This window comes from Myxine glutinosa, chromosome 4 (assembly GCF_964187855.1).
Source record: "Myxine glutinosa chromosome 4, kmMyxGlut1.1, whole genome shotgun sequence".
Taxonomy (NCBI): Eukaryota; Metazoa; Chordata; class Myxini; order Myxiniformes; family Myxinidae; genus Myxine; species Myxine glutinosa.
This window is the reverse complement of record NC_136264.1, coordinates 149224743-149251342: the sequence shown is the minus strand read 5'-3', so window position 1 is coordinate 149251342 and position 26600 is coordinate 149224743. Positions and strand designations below refer to the sequence as shown.

General features: G+C 43.8%; 1 protein-coding gene across 3 annotated transcripts in view; it reads left to right on the top strand.

The window, feature by feature from the left end:
* Positions 1-26600, top strand: part of LOC137425375 (UAP56-interacting factor) — a 62736-nt gene that overhangs the window by 17029 nt on the left and 19107 nt on the right. For all 3 annotated transcript variants that reach the window (XM_068113760.2, XM_068113758.2, XM_068113757.2), the window contains 5 exons: positions 1729-1907; positions 4846-4958; positions 7371-7446; positions 26180-26241; positions 26330-26401. In XM_068113760.2, coding sequence (XP_067969861.1) covers positions 1729-1907; positions 4846-4958; positions 7371-7446; positions 26180-26241; positions 26330-26401 — 502 coding nt within the window. The remainder of the gene's footprint in view (positions 1-1728; positions 1908-4845; positions 4959-7370; positions 7447-26179; positions 26242-26329; positions 26402-26600) is intronic.

The following is a 26600-nucleotide window of genomic DNA, read 5'->3' as shown; positions in this document are numbered from 1 at the left end:
GCATAATCGGATTCATAAATACTTTGATGGTGAGGAAGTAGCCAGCAAACAGGAGCGACCTAAAGGGCTGTATTTGTTTGGCACATTTGCCCATTGGAAGGTAGAAATGGTTGATAATGGCCCTGTTTGCCCTGTTTCCCATGAATGTTCCATTTTTGTGAACAACCGTGAACCAATTGGTGTATATATAATATATATTTATTATATTATATAATTTATTACATATAATATATAATATTATATTATTAATATATTATATATATTATATAACCAATTGGTGTAACATTCTGATTTGACATTTGCCTTGGCAATTGATGAAACGTGGACCAGCGAGTGCTGTATCGTCATTTGACGTTTGCTGGGTCCGGTAGGATGTGATTCCGATTTGCTTGGTAAAGGGGTCAATCAAATGAGAGCATACAGTCCCACTGTCAGTTCATTGCATTTTACCCTCAGTAACCTTCTGTTGCCTCGATTTTGTATCGAAATGAAAATGAACGTATGCGAAGTGCATTATAACATGTGGTACATACCTTGCAAATAACTTGAAGTGTTTGTTTGTTACTCTTTCACGGCCGAAGTGTAGCATTTACTCCTCAGTCACATTTGCTCTACGGCTAGGATACGGCAGCTGTACCCCCCCTAAATTGACAGAAACGTGCGGCGACCGCAGAGTTTCTGAGGTGGCCTCAGGGTAGCCCTAGGGCGTATGCCGTATGGCTATCTTTTACAGGCCGTAGGGGTCGCCGTGGAATTATAGCGCGGAGTTATAACTTTTTTCATTTCTCGGGTGGCCGTAGCAATTCGACAAGCCGTAGCCATGACAACTGTAAGTGCTGTTATACATATGAAAAAGAACTGGTATATATACCCACTCGTTACCGTCCGTCTGGCCGCACGTTCGCCTTAGGGCCCCCCTGCGGTCGCCTTGCGGGCACCTTGAGGCTACCTTGCGTCTGCCTTGAAAATTCTATGGCTGCCGCAGGGATGCCCTAAGGTCACCGTGCGACGTCAAATCAAAGACCGTACGGCACCCCCACGTTTTCGGTCTCCACAATTTCTAAATACCCCGTGCGGCTACCCGAAAAATAAAAACATATGTGAGTGCTACATTGTGTGACCGTGGAAATACTGCGGCCGCCCTATAATTGCTAGTGGCCGTAGATTTTTTAGACCCTACAGCCGCCGAGCCAAATGTGACTGAAGCATTAGAGGCCTCAAATTGTGGGTGTAGCTACTTCAGAATCTGGGGAAGCTTTTAAGATACCACACATTGGCCCTGACGTCTGTTTTGAGGCCACCAAAGCCCGCTGTAAAGTGTATCGGTATATTGGGATGTGGGGTTAGGCAGTGCTGCCACCGGCCCATTGACAAAAGGTGACCACCATGAGGTCAATAACTCCAATCGTTTAATATGCACAAATGTGCTAGAACCCCTACGTAGTTTATCCCGTACAGCGCCTTGTACTCGGACTTGTATGTAACGTTCTCAATAATCAACATCTTTATATCTGCTATGCTTTTTCTCTTTATTCACCCAAAATACCCCCTCACATCCCCCCAAACATTAAGCATCCTCACAGCAAATTAATGTGGCCATATGCACAATTCTTTGTTTCCTCATGACACCATTGCCCCACCTACAGTCGTTTTATTCCATTTTAAATTCGGATCTCACAAACTCTGTCGTGTGCGTGTATTTGGGTGAACACTTGTAAATCGCTGCAGGTTTTCCTCCTGCTGCATCAGGAGCATCGATGATGACAGGCAGAGGAAGAGGTGTTGGGGGAGTAGGAATGGGAGGATCAATATGGGGGCTTGCTCGAGGAGGGCGAGCTGTGAGAGCCGGCACACTGTGGCGGCGTGGAGTTGCCAGTGGCTCTACAGCACTCAAGCGGCGGCTTGGGGTGAGGGAATGCCACCTTCTCATTTTATCTTTAAATCATGTAGCTATACCACTGCTTTTGCATTTTGCACAGTAAGTAGACGATTTTAAGCCTGTGTTGTTCACTGTGACATCATGTTGAGGGGTTTTGCACACTCACCAATTTTGCCAATGCAGGTGAGCGAGGGAGCCCTCATTCTAGCTCTTTGACCTTCCAAGGATGGGCGACGCTGGTATTGTCATAAAATGACAAAAAAAAAAAAACACCGGTATGGCTCTTGGAGTCGATGAAATGTGCAAGATATAGCACTATGCTGTGTTGGAATTACATGATGAGGAAGATTAAAAACCATGTTGAACTACTATGTCATAAAAGCACAAAATTTAAATTGATGATTGTTAAATTGAAGAAATATGCAACTACATAAGCCTAGGCTGATTCTTAATAATGTGTATGAATCACTGAAAAAGTGAATAGATATACTAGAGCAGGGTGGGCAGCATTTTGGAAATTAAGTAATGTCATGAAAAGAAACTGCCCATTTATCTGAAAAGAAACCTTTACTATCAGTGTTGTATTTCACCAGCAATGACATATTGCAGTCATCATTACTTCGTATGCAGCCTGTGGCTGCTGGTTGTATCATTGTTGGGAGTGTTGCTGTGCCACTGATGCAGTGCCACCTGTTTCCAGTAAGCTGGTACTCATTTTGCCATCCTTATAAGGATGACAGGCTACGTCAACCCACCTGGTGTTATTTAACGGCATGACAGGAGCTAAAACGCAAGACCCTAATATTTTAAGCCAAACACCTGGCTTATATTTTGCAGTGAAACAATCTCCAATGAAGGAGATGGCAGAAGCATTGATCACCATGCAAAGAGCCATGTAAAGATGCTCTCTTTGCATAACCAAAAGAAGACAAGCCATTGGATCAGGCAGAAAAGCAGATGAAAGCATCAATAAAAGAAAGTCAACCAAGCTCATTACATAGCAAGAAGGTACAACAATATTTTTTAACTGGAGACCTCAAAAAGGCCCTGTAATAAACAGGAAAACCAAAGATCAGATTGAGACTAAATTTAAATCAATGAAAGGCCAAACCCTTATCAGAAAGACCCAAAGCTTATCAAAGTCTCATTAGAATGTCCCAAAGCGAATCAAATCCTCATCAGAAAGGACCAAAGCTTATCAAATCCTCGTCAGGCCCAAAGTTAATCAAAACCTCATCAGGCCCAACGCTAATCAAATCCTCATCAGAAAAGCCCAAAGCTAATCAAATCCTCATCAGAAAAGCCCAAAGCTTATCAAATCCTCATCAGAAATGCCAAAAGCTTATCAAAACCTCATCAGAAAGGACCAAACTGTTGTTTTAAACTGGGCTTGAATAATTTGCCCAATGGTTTTTCAATGATTAATGTACATCTATCTATAATTCCATTAATCTCTGTGTGTATGTGTGTGTGTATGTGTGTATGCGACAACGATTTCTCGACAACTACCGGTCCGATATACTTGAAACTTGCCAGGTATATTGCTGGGGACCCGAGGATGTGCCTTTTCAAGGTTTGAAATTAATCGGACAAGTACTTACCGAGCTATGGCGATTTAGCCGTTCGCCGTTCGCTTTGGCGTTGCGAATGGACCAAACCATTTCATGTAAATAGAGGGGGGGGGGTTCTGTGGTCGTTGCGAATGGACCAAACCATTTCATGTAAATAGAGGGGGGGGATATAATTTTAGATAGATATATAGTACGGGCATATATATAGTACGGGCATGCCCTAGTTTTTATTAATTACATCAATTGCTGAATCATTATTTTATATATTTTTTATTTTATTAAAACAAAAGTAATATTATATCTCCGATTTAGGAATGGCAGTGAGGGGAGAATCCTTTGAAGTGAAACGTTTAATTTCAGTTTTCAGCAGAAAGGTAAACTCTTTTACTGATCCTAACTTTAAAATCGCTAAACACTCTCAACTTACCTGGACATCTTACCTTTTGGACAATGAGATTATTGATGAAATCTTAATTTGACTTCTATTTCACCTAACATCTGTGTAATTCATAGACATTTATCTGAGCATTCCATCAGCACTTCACAAGTCCCGTGAAAGCATTTTTCCAGATGAGTGACTCCGATAAATGTGAAATCTCACACCAAGCACGATGATAAAGGCTTAAGATAAACCAAGGTTCAAGCTTTCTGATACACAAACTCCAAAAAGTTTAATTGCATCTTCCACAGCACCGATTGTCAAGAAAATAGTTCAATTGTTGGGAATGCCTTGTCGTGGTGGTTGAATTCTGGGCTGAATGTTGGCCAAAACAATAAAACTCTCCTTCCCTTTTTATTACCTACACCACCAAAGGTGGCTGTATGTTTTCACCCCTACCTTAGTCTGTATGGCTGTCTGTATGTGAGCAGGATGTCTCAAAAAGTTATGGAAGGATTTGGCCGAAATTTGGTGAAGAGTTTGGGTGTGTAACATGGACGAATTGATTCCATTTTGGTGAAGATCCAGATCTGAGAATTTTTAAAAAGTGATTTTTCAACATTGAGATATGGGGCCAAAAACAACATCATGCATGATATTTGAAAAAGTTATGGACGATTTATGACAAAACTTAATGGATGAGTTGCGTGTGTGACAAGAACAAGCCGATCAGATTTTGGTTCAGGTCCGGATGTAGATCCGGCCTATCAGTGCGATATGAAATGTAAACTGTTCAGCCTGGCGGAGGTATGCACTCTACCGAGTGGCTTTCTACTTTATTTTGGGACATTCTTTCTCTTGAGTTGCATTATTATTATGGAGTGGCATTCTTAGAAATCCACATTTACTGCAAAAAATCCAGGGAGTACAAAAGGGCTTGCAATGCTCGAGTAAGCTGGACAAGCTGCATTAGAGAGAATGACTTCCTCCTCTTTTATGGCTGCTCTTTGCTACAGGGAATCATGCCTGGCCACATGGCAGCTGGAGTAAGGCCGAGAGTCCGTTTGGAGTCCAGCAGACTGGGGTCTGGACAGGAATCACAGCAGGATCTCACTTCTTCTACCACCAGGTGGGGTATGCGGATCTCTTTCGGTACTCGCAGACATGTGGTTTTAAAACATTGACAGGCTGTTTTTCTGAATATATTTTTAAGTGAGTTTTGTCCTTGCTTAATGACATTGCCATTTTTTTTCTCTTTATTTTTCTCTCCTTTTTTTCTTCTTTGTGTCCATGGAGAGGTAAACTCCTGCAAATCGTTTTTGTAAGGCTCACTTGGCTGCGCCTGTGATGGTTTGAGCGTAGAGAAGTAGCAGCCGAATTCCAAATCCTATCCAGGTTCCTCCTGATGACTCCATCTTTGTCTGTTCGAGTTCCTCCTGATACTCTAATGCTGTGTTTGGTGTTTTATTTGATTGTGATGTGGAAAGAAAGTTAATATATTCGTAAATGAGCACGTTTCCTTGACTGCATTTTTCTCCACCATCTCCTGAACATCTCACAAGTCAAAATTTGATCGAGATGTCTTGCATTCAGCACAAGCTTGTCTTTTTCAGACACTGCTTCCAAATCTTATGTCCCCAACCCTTCGCTCTCTGTACCCACCATAACTCAGTCGCACCCACCTGCTTGCTCCTGGACTATATATTTTCACCTGAGAAGATGGAGAGGTTTCTACCAATCCTCGACTCTGCTCCCGTGTCCTGAAAACCTGCTGTATTGATCTTGCACGTTTTCCCCTGAAAACCTCTTTCTGTTCTGTTCATCCTATCATTATCCTAGAAAGGCCTACATCATCTTTCATCTGCTTGGAAATCAGCCAACATCCCCACATTACATAAACAAGGTGCAAAAACCGATCACCTTAACTACAGATATACCACCTTACAGATATACCAATCATCAGCAAGCAGTCAACATCAAATTCTTCCTTTTTTGCAACAGACTAAAATACTCTATCTCTTTGTTGATGACTCTTCCCTGTGATGACTCTTCCCTTCCCTCACCATTCGGATAAGCAGGCAACAGCCTCTTGTCTCTGATAAATCACGAGCTGGTCACTTGGAATATGTCTTTCAATCCTGACAAATGTCACACTCTCACTGTGTCTCCAAAAACAGCCTCTGGCAAATCCTCCCATTTTCTTCCTTAACAATCCTCTTGAAGAAGTTAAATCGCTCAAAGAAACCAAAGCCTTCAAATCACTGGAATCTCCCCCGATGAAACAAACTCTGGGCCTATCAGTTTCCCATCACAGACAGGTCAGTGGTCTCTGTCTTCTACCACCTTCTTTTTCTTCTTGCACCCTCTGCCCTTTCTATGCTCTGTCACCCCCACCCCCACCATCCCCATGTTTCCGTAGGGTGCAGGTAGTCTGCCAGTAACTCGATTTTCTCCCCAAAAAACTCCCAAAACTCGGTCTGTCTGCTCACCTACACTCATTTGTGCCTCTTTTTTATTTCCTGCTTGTGGAACCAACTTCTCCATTCTCTTCAATCTCATTCGTCCCAACAGTGCTTTAAGACAGCTGTTCACCACCATCTCAGTTAATCCCCAAACTATAACCATTATCTTTTCTGTCCCTATTCACCCTCCCTTTGCTCACATATTTCTGGCTTTCCTTTTATTAAATCCACTTCTGTGATTGAGAGTTTTAATGCCCCATGTGATGCCCCATGCAGCTTTCAAAGCTAACATTTGTGGTTTATGAGATGTTCAGAAGATTGTGTACATATAATAAACATACTGTACCTATTTCTCCAAGTCTCCCTCTATTTTGTCCCTAAACATGCTCGTGTGGCGTCGTCCTCCCTCCCCCCCCTTCCCGTCTTCTACTGTTCTTTTGGTTCTGTTTTGTCTTGATAAGTTATTCTGTGTTATCGCTCCTGCATGAGCCTCAACACTATAAAATATAAAAACCTATTTCCTGTTAAAATGACGCCATTTTGGGGAGGGAAGTTCCCCCTAAATGTTGGAGCAGTCTCCATTAAACAGTGCAGCAAGAAAATGTCCCATGCTGCTTTGAAACCGAACAAAACCAACGTCAAAGTTGTCTAGTTGTTCCATTATCTTTGCCTTTTGACACCAGGTGTTATAATAGAGTATGTAAGCATACTTCGTGGCAAAAGAGCACCCTTGGGATTCATTCATTTTCATAGATTGTGCAAAATGACTGTCATCAAGTCTGCTTTTTCTGTCTCCTCAAGCTGGAGCGGTGTCAGATCCAGAGTGAAGAAAGTGACAAAGCAATTTGGACATCATTCTAAAAGAAATCTTACATTGTAGAAACATACTGCCTTATCCTGCTCCTGTTAGTTTCCAGCGGTGGAAATTCTGAGCTGAACTAGATAACTGCGAATCATTTTTTTTTCACAGATTACTTCATTTACTTGTATGTTTTAAGCAGTTACAGCAGTTACTATGTGATGATTAAATGCCAGATTAGGTAAAACAAACTCGTGAATATTCCTTTGTCCTTCCCCAGTTCATTCCGACAGGCCATAAGGATAAGACAGCGGGAAGCAAGGAAAGCTCTTCTGAACCTGCGCCGGGGACTTCAGGTCGGCGAGTTTCAACCTTTTTATTTTACTTCTTTACATGTTTATTTACCAATCGGCTTTGGTTGTTTTGATTCTGCCCTTTGTAATTTTAAGTTGTTCTGAAGAGCGTATCAAAGAAAATAGTTTTTATTTACCATGGTTTAAATCTCATGAAGCGGGTGCCAAAAGTAGAGCCAGTAATTTTCCGCGATTGTAGAAACGGAATTCACTGGATCGGTTACGCGTATTTATTTTATACATGATTGAGGCTTGTGGAACAGCGAGAACAAAATGCATGGAAACGGAAACATCACCAGCAGAGTAAAAGTCAGACTTAGATCAAACAGAGGGCTCCGGAGAGATTCTGGGGGGGTGGGGGGGGGGGGGGCGCGGGAGAGGGGGGGGGGTGGAGATGGAGGAGGGAGAAGGGCAAAGGGCAAAACAAGTTTCAACTTTTAACAATACTAGTGGGCCCGTTGGTCCATTGGACCAAATTCTCATTGGTCTTTATGTCCTTGTACCATACCTGCCTGCTGTACTGCTTGAGCATTAGCTTGTCTTTGTCCATGCCCAGATGTGCTTGGGCCAGAGCAGTGATTATACGTTCGTTATTATTATTCCCAAATGACCCAGCTATTATTATTGTTGTTAATATTATTAGTATTAATTACTTGCAAAATCGAAGATTTTAAAAGTATATTGGTCGGTTGCGTTTGTCTGTCTGTCTGTTTGGAGCACTACGTCTACACCGTTGCACGTATAATCGCCAAATTTATACACATATTTGTCTTGCCCTGGAATGGACTGTGCCCAATTTTTAACTCTCGGCCCAAGGCCTCCATTATGACGTCATAATTTGATAATTTGACAAGTACAAAACTTCATCCAATCAAGATGCAATTTCTTGAGCGACATGACGGCATAAACTGGTGGAGAAAAAAAAATGATGACGTCATCGGTCACGTGGTTCGGCCGCCATCTTGGAAAAACCGAAAAACTTTGCACGTCTATATCTCCAAAAGTGCTGAATAGAAAAATTGAGACGTGTCTCATTGTAAAGAACTCTCCATGGGGAATAAAATATGTTAATGATGATGTCATAGGTGCCTCCATTATGACATCATAATTCGACAAGTACAAAACTTCATCCAATCAAGATGAAATTTCTTGAGCATAATCTAGGAATAAATTCAGTTTAGAAAACAAATAATGATGACGTCATCGGTCACGTGGTTCCGCCGCCATCTTGGAAAAACCAAAAAACTTGATCCAAAATGGCCGATAAAAAAAGTACATTCCGGCAAGTCCTCGGTCACTGACAGATTTTTCATTTGTTTATCTGTTTGTCACCAGCCTACAGGTCACAATTCTAAACCCATCGTCACGAAACTTCACCAAGTTGTGTAGGTCGTCCCAATTGAGAAGCCTATTGATTTTGAGGTCAAAGGTCATCTGGAGGTCAAATTTCTAAAATCGCCATTTTAATTCCGATTGACTTGAAAATTGAATAGCATTTGTATATTGAGTCACAAAATTGGGAAATGAACTATTTTTGAGGCCAAAAGGTCAAAGGTCAACTGAAGGTCAAACTTCCAAAATCATCAATTTTCATCTGAAAAATCGTCACTTTTCTTCCTATTGACCCGAGCTTTGATCAAGATTGTCAATTTTAATCTTGATGAAATGGACAATTTGCTGTATCAAAGGAATTTTTTTTTCTTGGGGGTGAGGGGGGGGGGGGGGGCGTATTTTGCAAGTATCGTGCTACGCATGATGTCTTCTTGTTTGTTTGTCCGTTTGTCACCGGCCTACAGGTCACAATTCTAAACCGATCGTCATGAAACTTCAAGTTGTCTAGGTCGTCCCAATTGAGAAACGGATTGATTTTGAGGTCAAAGATCATCTGGAGGTCAAATTTCTAAAATTGCCATTTTAAATCTGATTGACTTGAAAATTGAATAACATTTGTATATTGAGTCAACAAATTGGGAAATGAACCATTTTTGAGGTCAAAGGTCAACTCAAGGTCAAATTTTAAAAGTCATCAATTTTCATCTAAAAAGCTGTCACTTCTCAACCGATTGACTTGAAAATTGAACAGCATTTGCATATCGAGTCACTAAATTGGGAAACATACTATTTTTGAGGTCAATCGGTCAAAGGTCAACTCAAGGTCAAACTTCCCAAATCATCACTTTTCATATGAAAAACCGTCAATTTTCATCCGATTGACTTGAAAATTGAACAGCATTTGTGTATTGCCTCACTGAATTAGGAAACCACCTATTTATGAGGTCGAAAGGTCAAAGGTCAACTCAAGGTCAAACTTCTAAAATCATTTTTCATCTGAAAAATCGTCACTTTTCATCCTGTTGACCTGAGCTTTGATCAAGATCGTAATTTTAATCTTCATGAAATGGACAATTTGCTGTATCAATGGAAAACTTTTTGGGAGGGGGGGGCTGAGATTTTGCAAGTGTCGTGCTACGCATGACGTCGTCTTGTTAATATATCCGTTGGTACAATGTTGTCATTACCTCCACCTGTTAGTGGATGAAGGTGGATGGAGGTTATGTTTTCACCCCTGTCTGGCTTTGTTTGTTTGTCTGTCTATGAACAAGATATCTCAAAAAGTTGTGGACGGATTTGGACGAAATTTTGCGGAGAGGTTGGGAATGTGACAAGGACGAAATGATTCGAGTTTGGTGAAGATCCGGCTCTGGCTACTAGAATTTTAAAAGTGATTCTTCACCATTGGGAGATAGGGCCAAAAACGATATATAGCAGGATATCTCAAAAAGTTGTGGTTGGATTCGGACGAAACTTTGTGGATAGATTGGGTGTGTGACAAGGAAGAATCGATTCGATTTTGGTAAAGATCTGAACATGGATTCGGATACAAGAGTTGTTTAATTTTTAAGTGATTATTCACCATTGGGAGATCGGGAGAAAAGCGATATGTAACATGATATTTTAAAAAGTTATGGACGAGTTATGACTAAACAAGGTGGATGAGCCGGTGAGGCGACAAGAACAAGCCAATTAGATTTTGGTTCAGGTCCGATTCCAGATTTGGCCTATCAGTGGGATAGAAACCATAAACTGTTCAGCCTGGTGGAGGTATGCGCTCTACCAAGTGCCCTTGTAATTGCTTTTGTAATTAGAATGCCATAGAAGTATCTATTAAGCTGCTCTCTACACCTTAACATGGCGTGTGTTTAAAACATGGAAATTTTTCTGGATTCTTTGTAGTCCATTAGCCGAATCAACTCAGGAGGTTATGACGATCATTTTGGTGTATCACAAAGCTCCAGTAGGACTCCATAAAAACATGCCACACACACACACACCTTGTCCATTTATAGTAGATATGCAAAATGTAGTATAATTTATCTTGCGTCGGCAACCAATCAAACAATATATTTGTAACAGTTCAATATTTTCAATATACAGACTTGGCATTTAATATGGAATATATTTTTTGTGGGGGTGAACTTACTTTTCAAGATGTCTTAGAACCAAAAGTTCATTGGAATTATGTTGAAATTATTCTAGATTTTGTTAATGTGACCTTTAAAAGAAACAAAAACCACATTTGACATTTCGAAACAAATAAATTGATCCTTGAAAGTGATGAAAACTGATATCGAACTCAATTCATGGACAGGACTGTGTTAAACTTCTGTACGTTTTCCAGAAGTATCTCTTTATTTTGCACATTAGCCAAATTTTTTTTTAACAAAAACAAAAGTTAAATTACGACTGGGATTACGGACAGTAAAATTACAGTTCAGTACTTCGTGTAACCCCCACGAGCATTCAGGAGAGCACGTACACGTTGAGGCATCCTGTTCACGAGATTTGCCAAGGTTTGGACAGGAATCGCTTGCCATGCAGTGACAATAGCCTGCTGCAATTCACGCACAGAGGTCGGCTGCTGGTCCAAGTGGTCGATTTGACGCGTTAATTCTGCCCACAAGTTCTCTATCGGATTCATATCCGGGGACATGGCAGGCCACTCCATATGCTCTGCACCATGGTCAGCAACAAAGTGTTGGATCATGCGAGCACGATGAGGCCGTGCATTGTCATCTTGGAAGACAAAGTTTCCTCGAAAGGCTGCACGAGCAAATGGAAGCAATGTTTCTTCCAGAATGGCCCTGTACTTGAACTGGTTCCGGTTTCCATTCAGAACAACCAGGTCAGTTTTGCCCCCTGCATGAAAAGCAGCCCAAACGGTCACCCCACCACCTCCAGCTTGGACTCTTGGCACTATACAATCTTTGTTGTAGGCTTCATGCACTTGTCTGCACACTCGAACGTGGCCATCTTGACGATAGACCAGAAATCTAGACTCGTCACTGAAGATCACGTGATTCCAGTGTCCTGGCTGCCATTGACGCTACACTCTGGCCCACTGCAATCGGCGCTGGCGGTGTTGTCTGGTCAGGCGTGGCTTTCTCAGGGGACGCCTGGCACGATAGCCTGTTTGAACCAGTCGTTGGTTGACTAGCCTTCTGGATACAGGCACATTTGTCAGTTGCTGCCAATCAGCCCTAAGCCGATTAGCTGACTTGGTATGGCCATTGCGGACTAACCAGTGCAGCTGGTGATCATCCCTCCTTGTGGTTCTGCGGGGACGTCCTAGCCTCGGTATTGGAGTAGGGACACCCCTCTGAGCATTTCGTTTCAGGATCTTTGACACCTGACCTTGAGTGATGCCATACTGCCGAGCAATAGCATGCTGTTTCATGCCGTAATTTCGTAAAGCCACCACTCCATGACAAACAGCATTGTCGAGTTGACGGACCATCTCCAGAGGAAGCGGCAATAACTTTTGGAGACGTGCAGCAGTTGTTTTCCACGAATACAGAACGCAACAACCCTTGTATACCCGACTGTGAAGCCAATCATCAAATGCACCTGTCCGTACATTTTGCCACGCCACCTGTGATATAATCCTGTTGTTGACTTTTTGCTGCGACAGACAATCAGTGACATGGTTCTTTTAACAAATAAATCACCAAAGTGTAAAAGAAACTCACCAGATTGATATACTGAGTTAAGAAAGTAAACCCAAGTCAAGAAGAAAAAAAATATTCCATATTAAATGCCAAGTCTGTATTTAAAACCCTCACAACTCCCTTAGCTCCCAACCTACACCCACCCTCCCAACCTACACCCACCCTCCCAACATGATTAATAACAAATATCGTCGTTCTAAACTTACCCTGTACAGTCTACCTAATACACCGAGCTCCCACGTGAAGATATCTGGCACAATCTTTGTGTATTTTCACATCATGAAGATGTCCTTTGTTGCATAGTTCTCTACTGTTACTTGGTAATGACACACAGCAACATCCTTCCAATTGTAGATGTCCATTAAACATGAAGCATGAAGCATGAAGATGATGAAGATGAAGATGAAGCATGTAGCATGCTACATGCATGCATGCATGCATGTAGCATGCCTGTAGATGCATGAAGATGAAGCATGAAGATGCATGAAGCATGAAGATGAAGCATGAAGATGATGAAGATGAAGCATGAAGCATGTAGCATGAAGATGTCCATTAAATCCGGCCGGAAAACATTGCTTCAAAAAAGGCCAACCAAGGCATTGCCAAGGCTAACAAGCCAAGCCAAGCATTGGCCAAGGCAAGGCAAGGCAACCAAGGCTTGGCAAGGCCAAGGCAAGGCAACCAAGGCAAGGCAAGGCAAGGCAAGGCAAAAGGCATTGCTTCAAAAAGGGGACCAAAAAACAACAACAACCACGGTCCCCGAAAAAGGCCAACCCCCGCTTGCGGGGAAAAATGGCCTCTAAAGGAGGCTTCATTAAACAAATCGCCGAGCCTGCATTGTTCACAGGAAGCACTCAGACAAGGTTAAAAGGCCACTTAATGGTAGTGATCCGTCGGAGGTTTGTTTAGCACATGCCCGTCTACTCAGTCCTGTAACAGCCCACATGTTCGGGAGCTAGAACTGCTCCAGGTTTTTCATTGTGCAGAGGCATAGCCCTTTCTCTCAGGAACTTTTCCAAGTACAGTATATATATATATATATATATTTTTTAGAAGCTCTGTGAACCATTTTAGGTAACAATCCTTATCTCACACAAACAATATACTTTATGGTGCTAGCACACCGCTGTTTCTCGGGGTTTTTGCACATGCGAACCAAGCATTCTGGGACGGATTATGTAATTTCGAAAGTCGCTTATTGCAAAGGAAATATTCACTATATTGTCTGATTTTGTGTGTGATACTCGACAAACATAATTCCCACATTGTAATTACAAAAAGTAATTATATATATATTTGATGCACAAGGTAACCCGTCTTGATGTGAACATCACATTTATGCCTTGCCTTGCCTTGCATGCAAAACACCAGGATGCCAGGTTATAGATGAGTACAGATTAAAACCCAGGCGAGATTGCTCAAAGGCAGGTGCACATAAATGGCAGCTGTAGTACCAGCCACCCTCCCGATAAACCCCAAAATTTTATTGTCACCTGGAATAGTGCTAACTGCTTAAATCACTTTCCTGCAATAGTGAAATCACAAAAGGTGCTTCTGTGTGAAAAGCACTTCTGGCCGTTGATGCCATACCACAAGCAGCAGGTGTAAAAATGGCCGCTGCCTTCTTCCGTATGTCGCACAAGGTTGTAGGGTAGCATCATTGGCTGAAGGTGCGGCTGTGCCACTGGTGCCCTTGTGGTTTAGAGCAGGAATTTAGAATTTGGCCATGGTGCCGGCAATAGCTTGCCTACTCTTTGTGAAGGACACCGTGGGATCTTTAACGTCCAGCAATACGTTATTAATATGCAATAGCTTGCAGACAGGATACCCATTTAACGTCCATCGGAGGAACAAATTGATAAATCGCCCTCCCTGTGAAACACCAGGATGGCAGTTTACAGCTAGGCCAAGATTAAAACCCAGGCTAGACAGCTTTGAGGCGAGTGTGCATACCTCTAGGGCAGCGGCGTGCAACCTGGGGGTCGTTTGGGGTTTCCCGGGGGTCATGAAGGGGTCATAAATAACATAATTTGTTGAGCCCATTTTTAGGAACCTAACAAAGGTACATACCACACACAGTATTTTGTTCGCGTATGCACGTACGTCACGACCCCCAGGTTAAGAACCGCTGCTCTCGGCCATCATGACAGCCCATTTGAACAGTTCGAACACTGGAATAAAAAAGTAGGTTGTCCATTTGTTTCATCAAAACTTTCCCATCAGAACTTTAGCAAACCAAGAATAAGACTTCCGGGTTCGGTTGCGAGAGGACGCTGGCGTTGCATATTCGCCGCTTCTCCGACTGGATGGATGTACAGGGTCTGCTTCTACCTTTCTGACCTGACATCTCACACCTGTCCTGCCTTTTCACACCCGCACGTGCCGCGTGTTCTCCGGCTGGATAACGGAATCTGCTTTTGATGGTACGGAATACGGAATCGAAAGGCCCGCTCCCGTTGTTTGTGGCCGTGGCCTTGTTTGCCGGTGGCCTTGTGGTCTTGGTGGCCTTGTGGCCTTGTTTGCCGCTGTGGTCTTGATTAGCGGCTGCAGTCGTTTGCCGCTGCGTTTGCCGCTGCGTTTGCCGCTTTGCCTCCTCGACCTTGGCCTCGTACTCGTCCCTTCGCTCCTGCCTGGCATGGCTCTGAAGTACTCCGCCGCAAGGCTTCTTCTGCTCAATACCCGCTCCACCCCATCATGCATCTCTGCCATCAAATCAAATGGACTCCTCCGACGACCCAGGTACATTCACCGTGGCTCCGGTCGCAAGTTTGTTTATTTGCAATCAGGTCACTCCATCCCCGTCCTCTGGTCGGCTCAGCGCACTCTCACTCTTCGTCCCAGCGCACCTGGTCACAGCAACCCACACGATCGCACCTCTTGCCTACGAACCCTGGCTAAATCACCTGAATTCATCCCTGCTGTTCAAAACAACATCAAGCTCACCCTGTTCAACACCCGGTCCCTCAACAATAAATGCCTCATCCTGAACGAATACATCCTGGATAACAAACTGGACTTTCTCTGTCTCACCGAAACCTGGCAACAACCTCTGGACTACTACACACTCAACCTCACCACACCCAATGGATATTCCTACATCAATAAACCACGCTCGGAGGGCCGAGGTGGTGGAATTGCCGTTATCCACCGTCAAGACATCAAGACCAACCTCATCTCCATCTCATCTGCTCCATCATTTGAACACCTGGCTTTAAAACTCTCTGGTCACACGCAGTCAGTCATGGCTGTCGTCTACCGCCCTCCCAAACCACACCCATCATTCCTGTCTGACTTCTCCTACTTTCTGACCCAGCTATGTTCCCTCTCCCCCTCAATCCTCCTCCTTGGTGATTTCAATATCCACATGGACTCCACTGACTCCACAATAACCACTGACTTCACTGATTTACTCACCTGCTTTAACCTCACTCAACATGTCGACTTTCCTACCCATATCCGTGGTCACATTTTGGACCTTGTCTGCTCCACTGGATTAAATTTGCACCATCTCTATGGCTCCGACCTCACCCTCTCTGACCACTTAGCCATCACTCTGACCATCAACATCCCCGCCCCAACACCAAGGCATTATCGCACAATCAACTTCCGTAAGCTAAACGCTCTTTCACCTACCTCATTCTCATCCACCCTCTCTGAAAAAATGTCCACTTCTCCCTTCATTGACCTCCACACCCCTTCCGACCTCACTGACTACTACAACCACACTCTCTCCTCCTGCCTTGACCAGCTTGCGCCTGTAAAAACCAAAACAGTTTCTTTCACCCATTCTGCTCCCTGGTTTACCCCTGAACTCCACCTGATGAAAACTCGTGCTCGCCAACTTGAAAGACTCCGCAATAAAACGGGTCTCACAGTTCACTCCCAAGCCTACAAGGACCACATACAACACTACAAAGATGCCCTCTCCCGCGCCCGCTCTGCCTACTACTCTCAAATTATCCACTCTGGCTCCGGAAACCCAAAAGCACTCTTCTCGACAATAAACAAACTCCTCCGCCCCCTGAACACCACCACCCAGTCATTCACAGTAGACAACTGCATCTCCTTCCTCTCTTTCTTCCAACGCAAAATTGACAACATCTACAACAGCTTGACCACCGCCGCACCCGCTCCCCCTCCAACCACCTGCCCCCCCTTGTCCTGCCATCCCCTGTCTCGGTTCTCCCCAATCTCTCCTACTGACCTCTCTGAACTCCTCATAGGAATGAAAACTGCCACCTGCACTCTTGACCCCATCCCCTCCAGCTTTGTCAAAGCCTCCCTCCCTGCTCTCTCTCCACTTATCATTGCAACAATAAACTCCTCCCTGTCTACAGGCATCGTCCCACCTTCCCTCAAAATTGCTGCTGTTACCCCCATTCTAAAAAAACCTGGTCTAAACCCTGACACCCTAAACAACTTCAGACCCATCTCCAACCTACCCTTTCTGTCAAAAGTTTTGGAACGCGCTGTAGCCACTCAACTCAAACATCATCTCTCTGCCAATAACTTGTATGAAACATTCCAATCCGGATTCCGCTCCAACCACAGTACTGAAACTGCTCTCCTCAAAATCACCAACGACCTTCTCCTCTCCTCTGACGCTGGCAACCTCAACATTCTCGTCCTCCTCGACCTCAGCGCTGCCTTTGACACCATCGATCACACTATCCTCCTCACCCGACTTGAATCCACCTTTAACGTCACCGGCACTGCCCTCTCTTGGATTAAATCATACCTCTCTGACAGATGCCAGTTCATCTCCATCAATAACTGCAAATCCCCCACTGCTCCCCTCCCCCAAGGTGTCCCCCAAGGTTCAGTTCTTGGCCCCCTCCTCTTCATCCTTTACCTGTCCCCGCTCGGTCACTTAATCCGCCGTCATGGTCTCCAATTCCACTGCTTCGCCGATGACATCCAGCTTTTCATCTCCACCAAGTCCGTCTCCACCGACACCCACTCTATCCTGACAAACTGCATCACTGAAATAAAATCCTGGCTTCAAATCAACTTCCTCAAGCTTAACTGTGATAAATCTGAAATAATCATCATTGGCCCAAAAACGCTCACAAAATCCACCCATAACTTTGCCCTCAACATCGACGGTATCCCAGTATCCACCTCCCCTCACATCCGGAATCTTGGCGTCATCTTTGACCAAACCCTTTCCTTCGACAAATACACTAAACAGATCACAAAGTCAGCCTTCTTTCACCTGAAAAACATTGCCCGTCTCCGCTCATCCCTCTCCTCCACGGCTGCAGAAACCCTCATCCACGCCTTCATCACCTCCCGTCTGGACTACTGCAATAGCCTCCTCTATGGTTCACCCTCAAAAATCACCAATAAACTCCAATACATTCAGAACTCCGCTGCCCGTCTACTCACTCATTCCCGGACCCGTGACCACATCACCCCCGTCCTTTACAAGCTTCACTGGCTCCCCATCCCCCAGAGAATCCAGTACAAAATCCTCCTCTTGACATACAAAGCCCTCCATAACCTGGCCCCATCCTACCCGGCTGACCTCCTCTCCAGACACACTCCCACCCGCAACCTCCGCTCTGCTGGTACCAACCTCCTGACCCCCTCCATCCGGACCAAATTCAGATCCTGGGGGGACAGGGCCTTCTCCATCGCTGCTCCCACCCTCTGGAACTCACTACCTCACACCATCAGAGACTCCTCCTCACTCACCACATTCAAAACATCACTAAAGACCCACCTGTTCAACGCTGCATTCAACATTCAACCCACAGCATTTAACCCCTGACTATCTCTTCTCCTTCTCCCTCCTTTTGCTTTAAATATTTCCCTATTGATTCTTGTCTTGTCTTTTTGATTCTTGTCTTATATATATGCCGTATATCGCTGCTGTTTGTTTTCTTGATTCTTGTCTTTTTGCAATTGTTGTTTTCATGTATTGTTATGCATTATGTTTTCCACTCTGTCAAAGCGCCTTTGGGCTTCTGGAAAAGCGCTATACAAAATAAATGAATTATTATTATTATTATTAAGAGGGTATACACGTTGGGGGTAAATACAGGGTGTTTCAAAAAGATTGATACAACTTTGACTTCCTGCCATTTCTTTGTTTTTTGACCACACCGTTTTCCTTTTCAGGGTTTGGTGGTATCGTGGTATTTGTTCCCTGGGATTTCTAGCTCTGCAACTCAACTCTGCCATTGACAGTGGAGCAGAAGACAAAAGTGGTGGCTCTGTGGTATGAGACTAAATCATATGTAGACACCCGCCGGAGAGTCTGCTGGGAATACGACCTCAGAACACATGATGGACCCACAAATTGTGCCATTCAACGTATTGTGAAACATTTTGAACACAATGGTACAGTGCACAACCAGAGCAAGGGCAACAGTGGCAGGCCAGCATCAGTAATAGGCTATGAGCCGAGGGGTCGACCATGCTCAATCAGAGGGAGGATGGCTAACAGTTATTTTTGGCAAGGCCAAGGTCCCTAGTGCTGAAAAAAATGTGATAGCAGTGTGAAACTCTTAGCCGTATCTGTGTTATCATCACATTTGTCAGATCACCCATTTATCGCTTTTCGGGTCATTTTCCCCGCTTAAGATTTAGGGGGTGGGGTTAGTTTTTTGGCTCTCAAATAATATCACGTGTATATATCAGCTGGTGTGGTATATCAGGTAAAAGGTTATTGAATTACCTTTCAAATGATGTATAGAAAGTGCCTGTGTGATCTATAGTAACCTCTTTATAATGATTATTAAAACATAATTATTTCCACCAACTCTCAAAACTTCATCACAAAATCCCCAATTTTAGGAACAAAAATAGGCAAAAATCAAAAGGTATGTAAAAGGTATGTTTCGATTTGAGACACACATACAGTATAATTAGAGTCAATATCCTCACACATATGATCATGATGTGCTATGAAATTCAATGCAATATGTGTAGACATGCTAATACGAATGTTGTCATCAATGTCAATATTTTCATTATATTTTAGGTGATTTGCAACCATGACAGCGGTGCACGACATCTAATGTATTTCTCTTTGTAGATTTGTTGGTGCAGAATACATTTTTAAGCAACTATAGCAACTGATGCTAATTTGTAGTAGTGGGTGGTGGTGGTGGTCTCATTCGATATTATGTGTCTTTCCAGGTGAGACGGTGGTGGTGATATTGGTGGTGGTGAAACAGAGTGTACCGCAGATAGACAATTGAACAAATACTTGCAATGGAGATTGCGATCACTCAGAAAGTTCCCAAGGACGTTTGTATCATTCATAAGCTATCGTTAGATGTCAAACCAGAAGATCCGCTGCATAAGCCCTCAAACATTCGATTCGTGGACTATATTGCTGGATGCGGCCAAAATACGGAACCATGCACCCATTCTCGACCTTGCTCAGTCGCTGCCAGAGAAGGAGATTCCCCGAGTATTCTACCACAGGCAGTGCAGGAGCGTGTTCACCATGAAGCGAGATTTGGAAGCACTGAAACGAAAAGCTGAATCCAATTTAACCGACGATGCTGCTGCAACATGTTCAGCGAGCAAGAGACAAGCCAGAAGGGCATCTTCGGAATCACGCATCTATGAACCGGATTGTATATTCTGTGGAAAGACCAAGTGGTGCAAGGGAACGTCATCCCGTGAAAAGTTGAGCAAGGCTGTTGATCTGAGAGCAGATGAAACACTGCGAAACAGCGCCGTGCGTAAATGTGACACGAAAATCATGGCTGCCACAAGTAGAGACATTGTGGCAGCTGAAGCACGATACCATTTCTCTTGCTACAGAAGTTACACGAGACCAAGCACTAAAGATGCACATGACAGAAACACGGCCGCCACAAACGAATCTGACTACACTGAAGAAGAAGCATACAATGAGTTGCTAGTATACATCCGGAACCATATAATCCCGAATAAGGAAATTGTTAGGATGACAACGCTGGTAGAGCACCTACAATCGATAATGACATCAAGAGGGTTGCATGGGATAAGAACTGCTACAAGAAAAAACCTCGCACGGAAACTGGAAACTGATCTTGGAAATAGCGTTCACATCTTTCAAGACAACAGTAGAAAACTGATTGTCGTACCTGATAATGTAACACTACAAGATGCTGTCAAAGAAATACAAACACTTAAACAACAACTGAGCATTTGGAAAGGGAAATCATCAAACATGTCCAAAGTCATTGATCAGACATCGACACACATCAGATCGATGATAAGGAAGGATAACAAACCAACTCCATGGCCCTATCATCCAGCCGACGTCGACAATGACTCTTTCGTCGTTCCCGTCTATCTCCAGCGCTTTATGCTTGGCCTCTTGACTGGAGATCCGGAAAACGAGCTTCCATCAAACAGGGTCATCATGCTGATGCAATCTTTCAGCCAGGACATTATCTATGCAGTGAGCTGTGGACAACAAAAGCCTCCGAAACACATGTTGCTCCCATATGCAGTTAAGACTCTCACAGGGAACGTAGAACTAATTCGCACATTGAACCATTTTGGACATGCAATATCCTACACTCAACTGGAGGAAAATGACACTGCACTATGTCTTCAAAAACTTGCAGCAAACTTAAATGAGCAAACAGTCCTACCAAGCAGCATCCAGCCGTATGTATTCACAAACTTGGCATGGGATAACATTGATAGACTGGAAGAGACGCTGACCGGGAAAGGAACAACACATCGAGTCAATGGCATTGCAGTGCAGGCCAAAATGTATGGACCACACCTTCCAAAGGAGCCACTTCCGAAGATCGAGAAGCTCAAGCAAAGAACAGTCTGCATAACAGAAGAAACACTGCCTGTCTACATTGCAGGTGAACGTGTTGGGCCTCATCCACTACAAACATTATCAACAGCTGCAGCGGAAAACAAGATGGCTATGGAAGTTGCTCAAATCAAGAATCTTCTTTGGGTCATTGCCCGTCAGGTGGACCCAGTAACACAAAAAACACCAAGTTGGACAGGATTCAACATCACCGTCAGGGCATGTATCAGCGTCTCTCAGGATATTGTTAGATATATGCCTACAATAAATGCACCAGCTACAGAGATGTCCACAGTCGCAGAAATCTTGAAGCAGTCTGAAAGCGTCCGACAGATCCTACACTTGCAGGACATCGTCGTCGTCATGGATCAGGCCCTGTATGCTAAGGCTGCCGAGATCGTCTGGAAACACACAGACACATATGCTAACATCGTACTTCGCCTCGGCACGTTCCACACAATTTGCAATGTGATGCCGATTCTTGGTGCTCGTTTCCAAGATGCTGGTCTTAGAGACTTTTGCATCGAAACAGGAATCGTCGCAGAAGGCTCACTCAATCGGGTTATGGAGGGGAAGATGTACAACCGAGCAGTCCGTGTACATAAGAGCATCTACGAAGCATTCATGAGGCTTGCGTGGATTGAATTTCTCCCTTGGTTGGAAAAGATGCGACCAGAGGCAACACAGACGGTCACTACGTTGTTAGCAGAAGTTGCTGAATTGGGACAAGATGAGAGCCAGTGGAACAACCTGTTGGAAGATCAATCGTGTGAAGAAGTTCAGGCTGTTTGGAAGCAAATCCTGCATCACCTTCGTCATGATAATGGTGAATTGTCGTCATTCTGGATGTCGTACGTGGATATCGTTGAAACGGTCTTGCTTGCTCTACTGCGCGCTTCCCGAGAAGGTAATTGGCCATTACATCTATCTGCTATCCAAGCCATGATTCCTTGGTGCTTCGCATACGACAAAATCAACTATGCACGGTATTTATCAGCATACTACGCACAAATGACAAACCTTCCAACGCAGCACCCTGGCATCTTCCAAGCGTTCTCGGATGGGTACTTCTCAGTTCAAATGTCAAAAAGCAATCCGTTTGGACGCATTCCAGTTGACCAAACTACTGAGGTCACTGTCAACAAAGACACACAGACACCAGGTGGCACTACCAGGTTCAACTTGAAATCTGGAGCAGTGAAGCGCTACTATGTCACATCCGAACACAGGAGTGCGTTTCTCCGCCAGATGAGGGAAATGGTGAATGTGAGCAACACACACGTACAACACGCGGATCTGCAGCAAACACGGATCAAGAAAGATGAGGACGCTGTATCATCACTGATAACTCTGATCCAGAGTTGGGTGAACCCATTCACTATGGCCAGCTCTCTCATCAGTATTTCCACCGCACGCGCAGCCCCTCCAAATATTGCCAAGGATCTGGAGAAAGCATGGGAAGTCGGACACAAGTGCTACACAAACTTCAAGATTGAGCGACTTGAGAGCAACCCACCAATCAAGAAATTCCACGACCCTTTGCAACTGAACAAGCTGAAGACTTTCAGCAACCTCACTAAGAAGAAGGAATGCAGAAGCAATGGCAGGGCAGTAATTCTTCAAGCAGACAGAGCTCTATTTGGTAGAATTATCGTGATGGCACAGGGCCGAGATCTTCACATGGCAGAGGTGCTATCTCATCCTCTAGGTCCCTTGCCATGGGCCCTGGCGACACCCGAAGGCCTTCTACGGAAAACCAACAAAGCTGCCCTAGCCACGGCCTTGCAAAGGACTGTGACCCCGGCTGAAAGGATACCCGACAATTCGGCAACAATTATTGACGGGATGCTCCTTATACAGAAGGTGGCAGGTGATCAAACTACATTTGCCGAAGTGGCCATGATTGTCCTATCCATGGCCCTGAAGGATGGATGCAGTAGCCAGAGGATCGATGTCGTCTTTGACACCTACAAGGAGACTTCCATCAAAAACAGCGAACGGTTAACCAGGGGGGAAGAACTTGGACTTGAGCTGAAAAACATCACGGCATCTCAAATTGTAAGGCAATGGCACAAGTTTCTCAGCTATGTTGGGAACAAGTCAAGTCTTATCATGTTCCTGGTCGAAGAGTGGAAGAAACCAGAGTACATCAGACGCCTACAGGGAAAGGTTCTCTTTGTAACATGCGATGACAAGTGTTATCAGATCACATCTGATGCTAGCCAAGAAGTAGTGGCCCTGGAAAGCACACACGAGGAAGCAGATGGTCGTCTGTTCTTGCATGCTGCCCATGCTGCCGCACATGGATACCAGTCTGTGCTTATTAGCTCAGATGACACCGACGTACTTGTCATTGGCTTGGCATTTCATACCAAGATTCATGCCAAGTTGTTTCAGAAATGTGGCACCAAAGCAAGGGCTAAAATCCTAGACATAGGGAAAATAGGAAAGTCAGTCGGCACAAATGTATGTCAGGCCCTAATTGGAATGCATGCCTATACCGGATGCGACACAGTCAGCACGTTCGCTGGACGAGGAAAACTGACTGCACTAAAACTCATCAGAACCAACAAAGATGTGCAGGATGCATGTACACAGCTGGGAGAGGACTGGGACGTCAGTGAGGAACTGATGGATAAATTGGAGAACTTCACTTGTCTCATGTACGCACCGAAGTCGGGGACAGTGAAGGTGAATGACTTGAGATATCACCTGTTCTGTGCCAAGAGGGGAGAGATCGACAGTCACCAGCTACCTCCGTGCAAAGACTGCTTAACCAAACATGCACAGCGAGCCAACTATCAAGCCGCTATTTGGAAGAGGAGTCTCAAGATGGATCCAGCAGTACCGAGTCCAATCGGGAAAGGATGGCACTGGGATACCCAGGATGGTCGCGTGCAGCTGGCAGTCGACTGGATGCAAGGACAGCCCGCACCACAGGCGGTTCTGGATTTACTGGCATGCACCTGTTCGAAAAGATGCACACTACCCATGTGTGTCTGCATGGCCAGTGGTTTGAAGTGCACAGACATGTGCAAACTCACCACATGTGACAACCAGAGAGTGTATGGTGAGAGTGATGACAGTTCGGCAGAAGACGATGAAGAAGACGACGACGATGACGAGGATAACTTCTGAATTGTAGAACTGTATGGAGAAAGATCATGTATATATGTGTAACAAATATGGTGTACGCTGAATTGATAACTCGTGTACTTTATGGTATGATGTCTATAAATATATGTTGCTTAAATAGAAAGTACATTGTTTTCCTTTGGTTTACTTTATGTATAGCTGGTAATATAAGAGAACCATACAACACTACAAGACTAAAAACGTTTGCATGAATATGATGTAAATTATCTCGCCAAGTTAGGGTACATCAGGATACATACATATACATGGAGTAGGTTAATCATCACATGCATCATACGTCTGTGGTATATTCAAGAACACCACATACAGTTTGGTCATAATGCCTTCATATTTTTAGAATTAGACATTTCTGACACCAATTTCAGTACTTTTTGGCCTATATATGGCTGACATCCCAATATTATATATACTATTTTTAGACCAATAATGGTATACAAACTATATACATGCTGTCGGTCAAAAATCGTAAAATGTAAATCAATATATCATAAGAGCGGAAAGATATACATTTGTGGATTTTAGGTCATGGTTACAGCAACTACTGTATATTGGATTTTCTCATCTTTATCAAGGTGTATGAGATTTAAGGCCCAAATTTGACTTTGATCATACTGTGTGTTTCTCAAATTCAAAAATTCATTTAATATCCGCCAAACTGAATTTTTGCCTAATTTTGTTTTCATTGGGGATTTTGTGATAAATTTTTGAGGGCTGGCGGAAATAATTATGTTTTAATGATCATAAAGAGGTTACTATATATCACACAGGCACTTTCTATACATCATGTGAAAGATAATTCAATTACCTTTCACCTGGTATACAACACTAACTGATACATATAGGAGATATTATTTGAAAGCCCCAAAACGAACCCTACCCCCTAAATCTTAGGCGGAAAAATTACCGAAAGCGTTATTGGGGTGGTCTGACAAATGTGATGATAACACAGATACGGCTAAGAGTTTCACACTGCTATCACATTTTTTTCAGCACTAGGGTCCCTGGCCTTGCCAAAAATAACTGTTAGCCATCCTCCCTTTGATTGAGCATAATGTCGAAAATTTGAGGGTCTGGCTCATAGCCTATAACCAAGAGCAAAGCCAACATCGACGCCGTGTGGGATTCTGCAGTGGACAGTCCCAAGAGGTCCCACCGCCGGTGCTCCTAGGAGCTGGGAATAAAACTAACATCAGTCTGGCGTATCCTCACTAAGGAACTGAAGCTTTTCCCATACATCATCTCTATTAGGCATAAACTGAGTCAAGATGACATGAGAAGGAGACTTGATATGTGCAATTGGCTCGGTGACAGGATGGAGCGGTACCCAAACTGGATCAACCTGATGTGGTTCAGTGACGAAGCCCATTTTCACTTGAACGGTGCCATCAACAACCACAACAACATTTTCTGGGGGGCAGAACCACCTGAGACCTACAGGAAAGTTGGACAGAACTTTGGAGTCAGCATGCCTGTCTGAATCGTGGAGGGGCACACATAGAGAACGTCAATTACAAGGATTTTGCGTAAATGCCAAGTTCAGACCTTGGGCTCTCACTAACTGTAGCTGTGACTTACTGCAATAGCAATCAGTGATAGAAAATACCATGTCATAAGCTTTCAATAAATGTTTGGTTCACGTTCCTGACTCCTGAGGTTTCTGTTTCTTTGTAAATACACGTTGAAAGTTGCATCACACTTTTTGAAACACCCTGTAAATTGGTTTGCTCTGTTACAATCGTTGTTTGTATTTAATATAAACTCAACACACTTTGTGTTCATCCTCTCGTGTTCACAGACCCAAACTGCAGTTCCAAGTCTGAAGCCGAGGCGACGGCCTTCTGCAAAACAACGAAACAGGTAACTCATTTTGATATGCATGATATGGTGTTTGTGTATAAGCTACAGGGTCATGTTTTTAACTTCCTTTGCATTAATTGCCACATAGGCAAATGGGTGAGAGCAGTGTTGCATCTTCTTCTCTTCTTACTGTCTCCATCACCAACCCGCAAGCACCAACGTAAGTACCCTCTTCTCCTTGCCCATTAGTGGGGCGGCTTAGCCCAAATATTCAAAAGAATTGTGCATTTTGTGATACAAGCACCAAATTTGGCACAAATGTACATTAATATGTTGCGAACATTTTCAGATATTGGGCCACTTGAAATTCCGTAATTTTTTTTTTCACATTTTTTCAAATTTCGTAATTTCAAATTTTT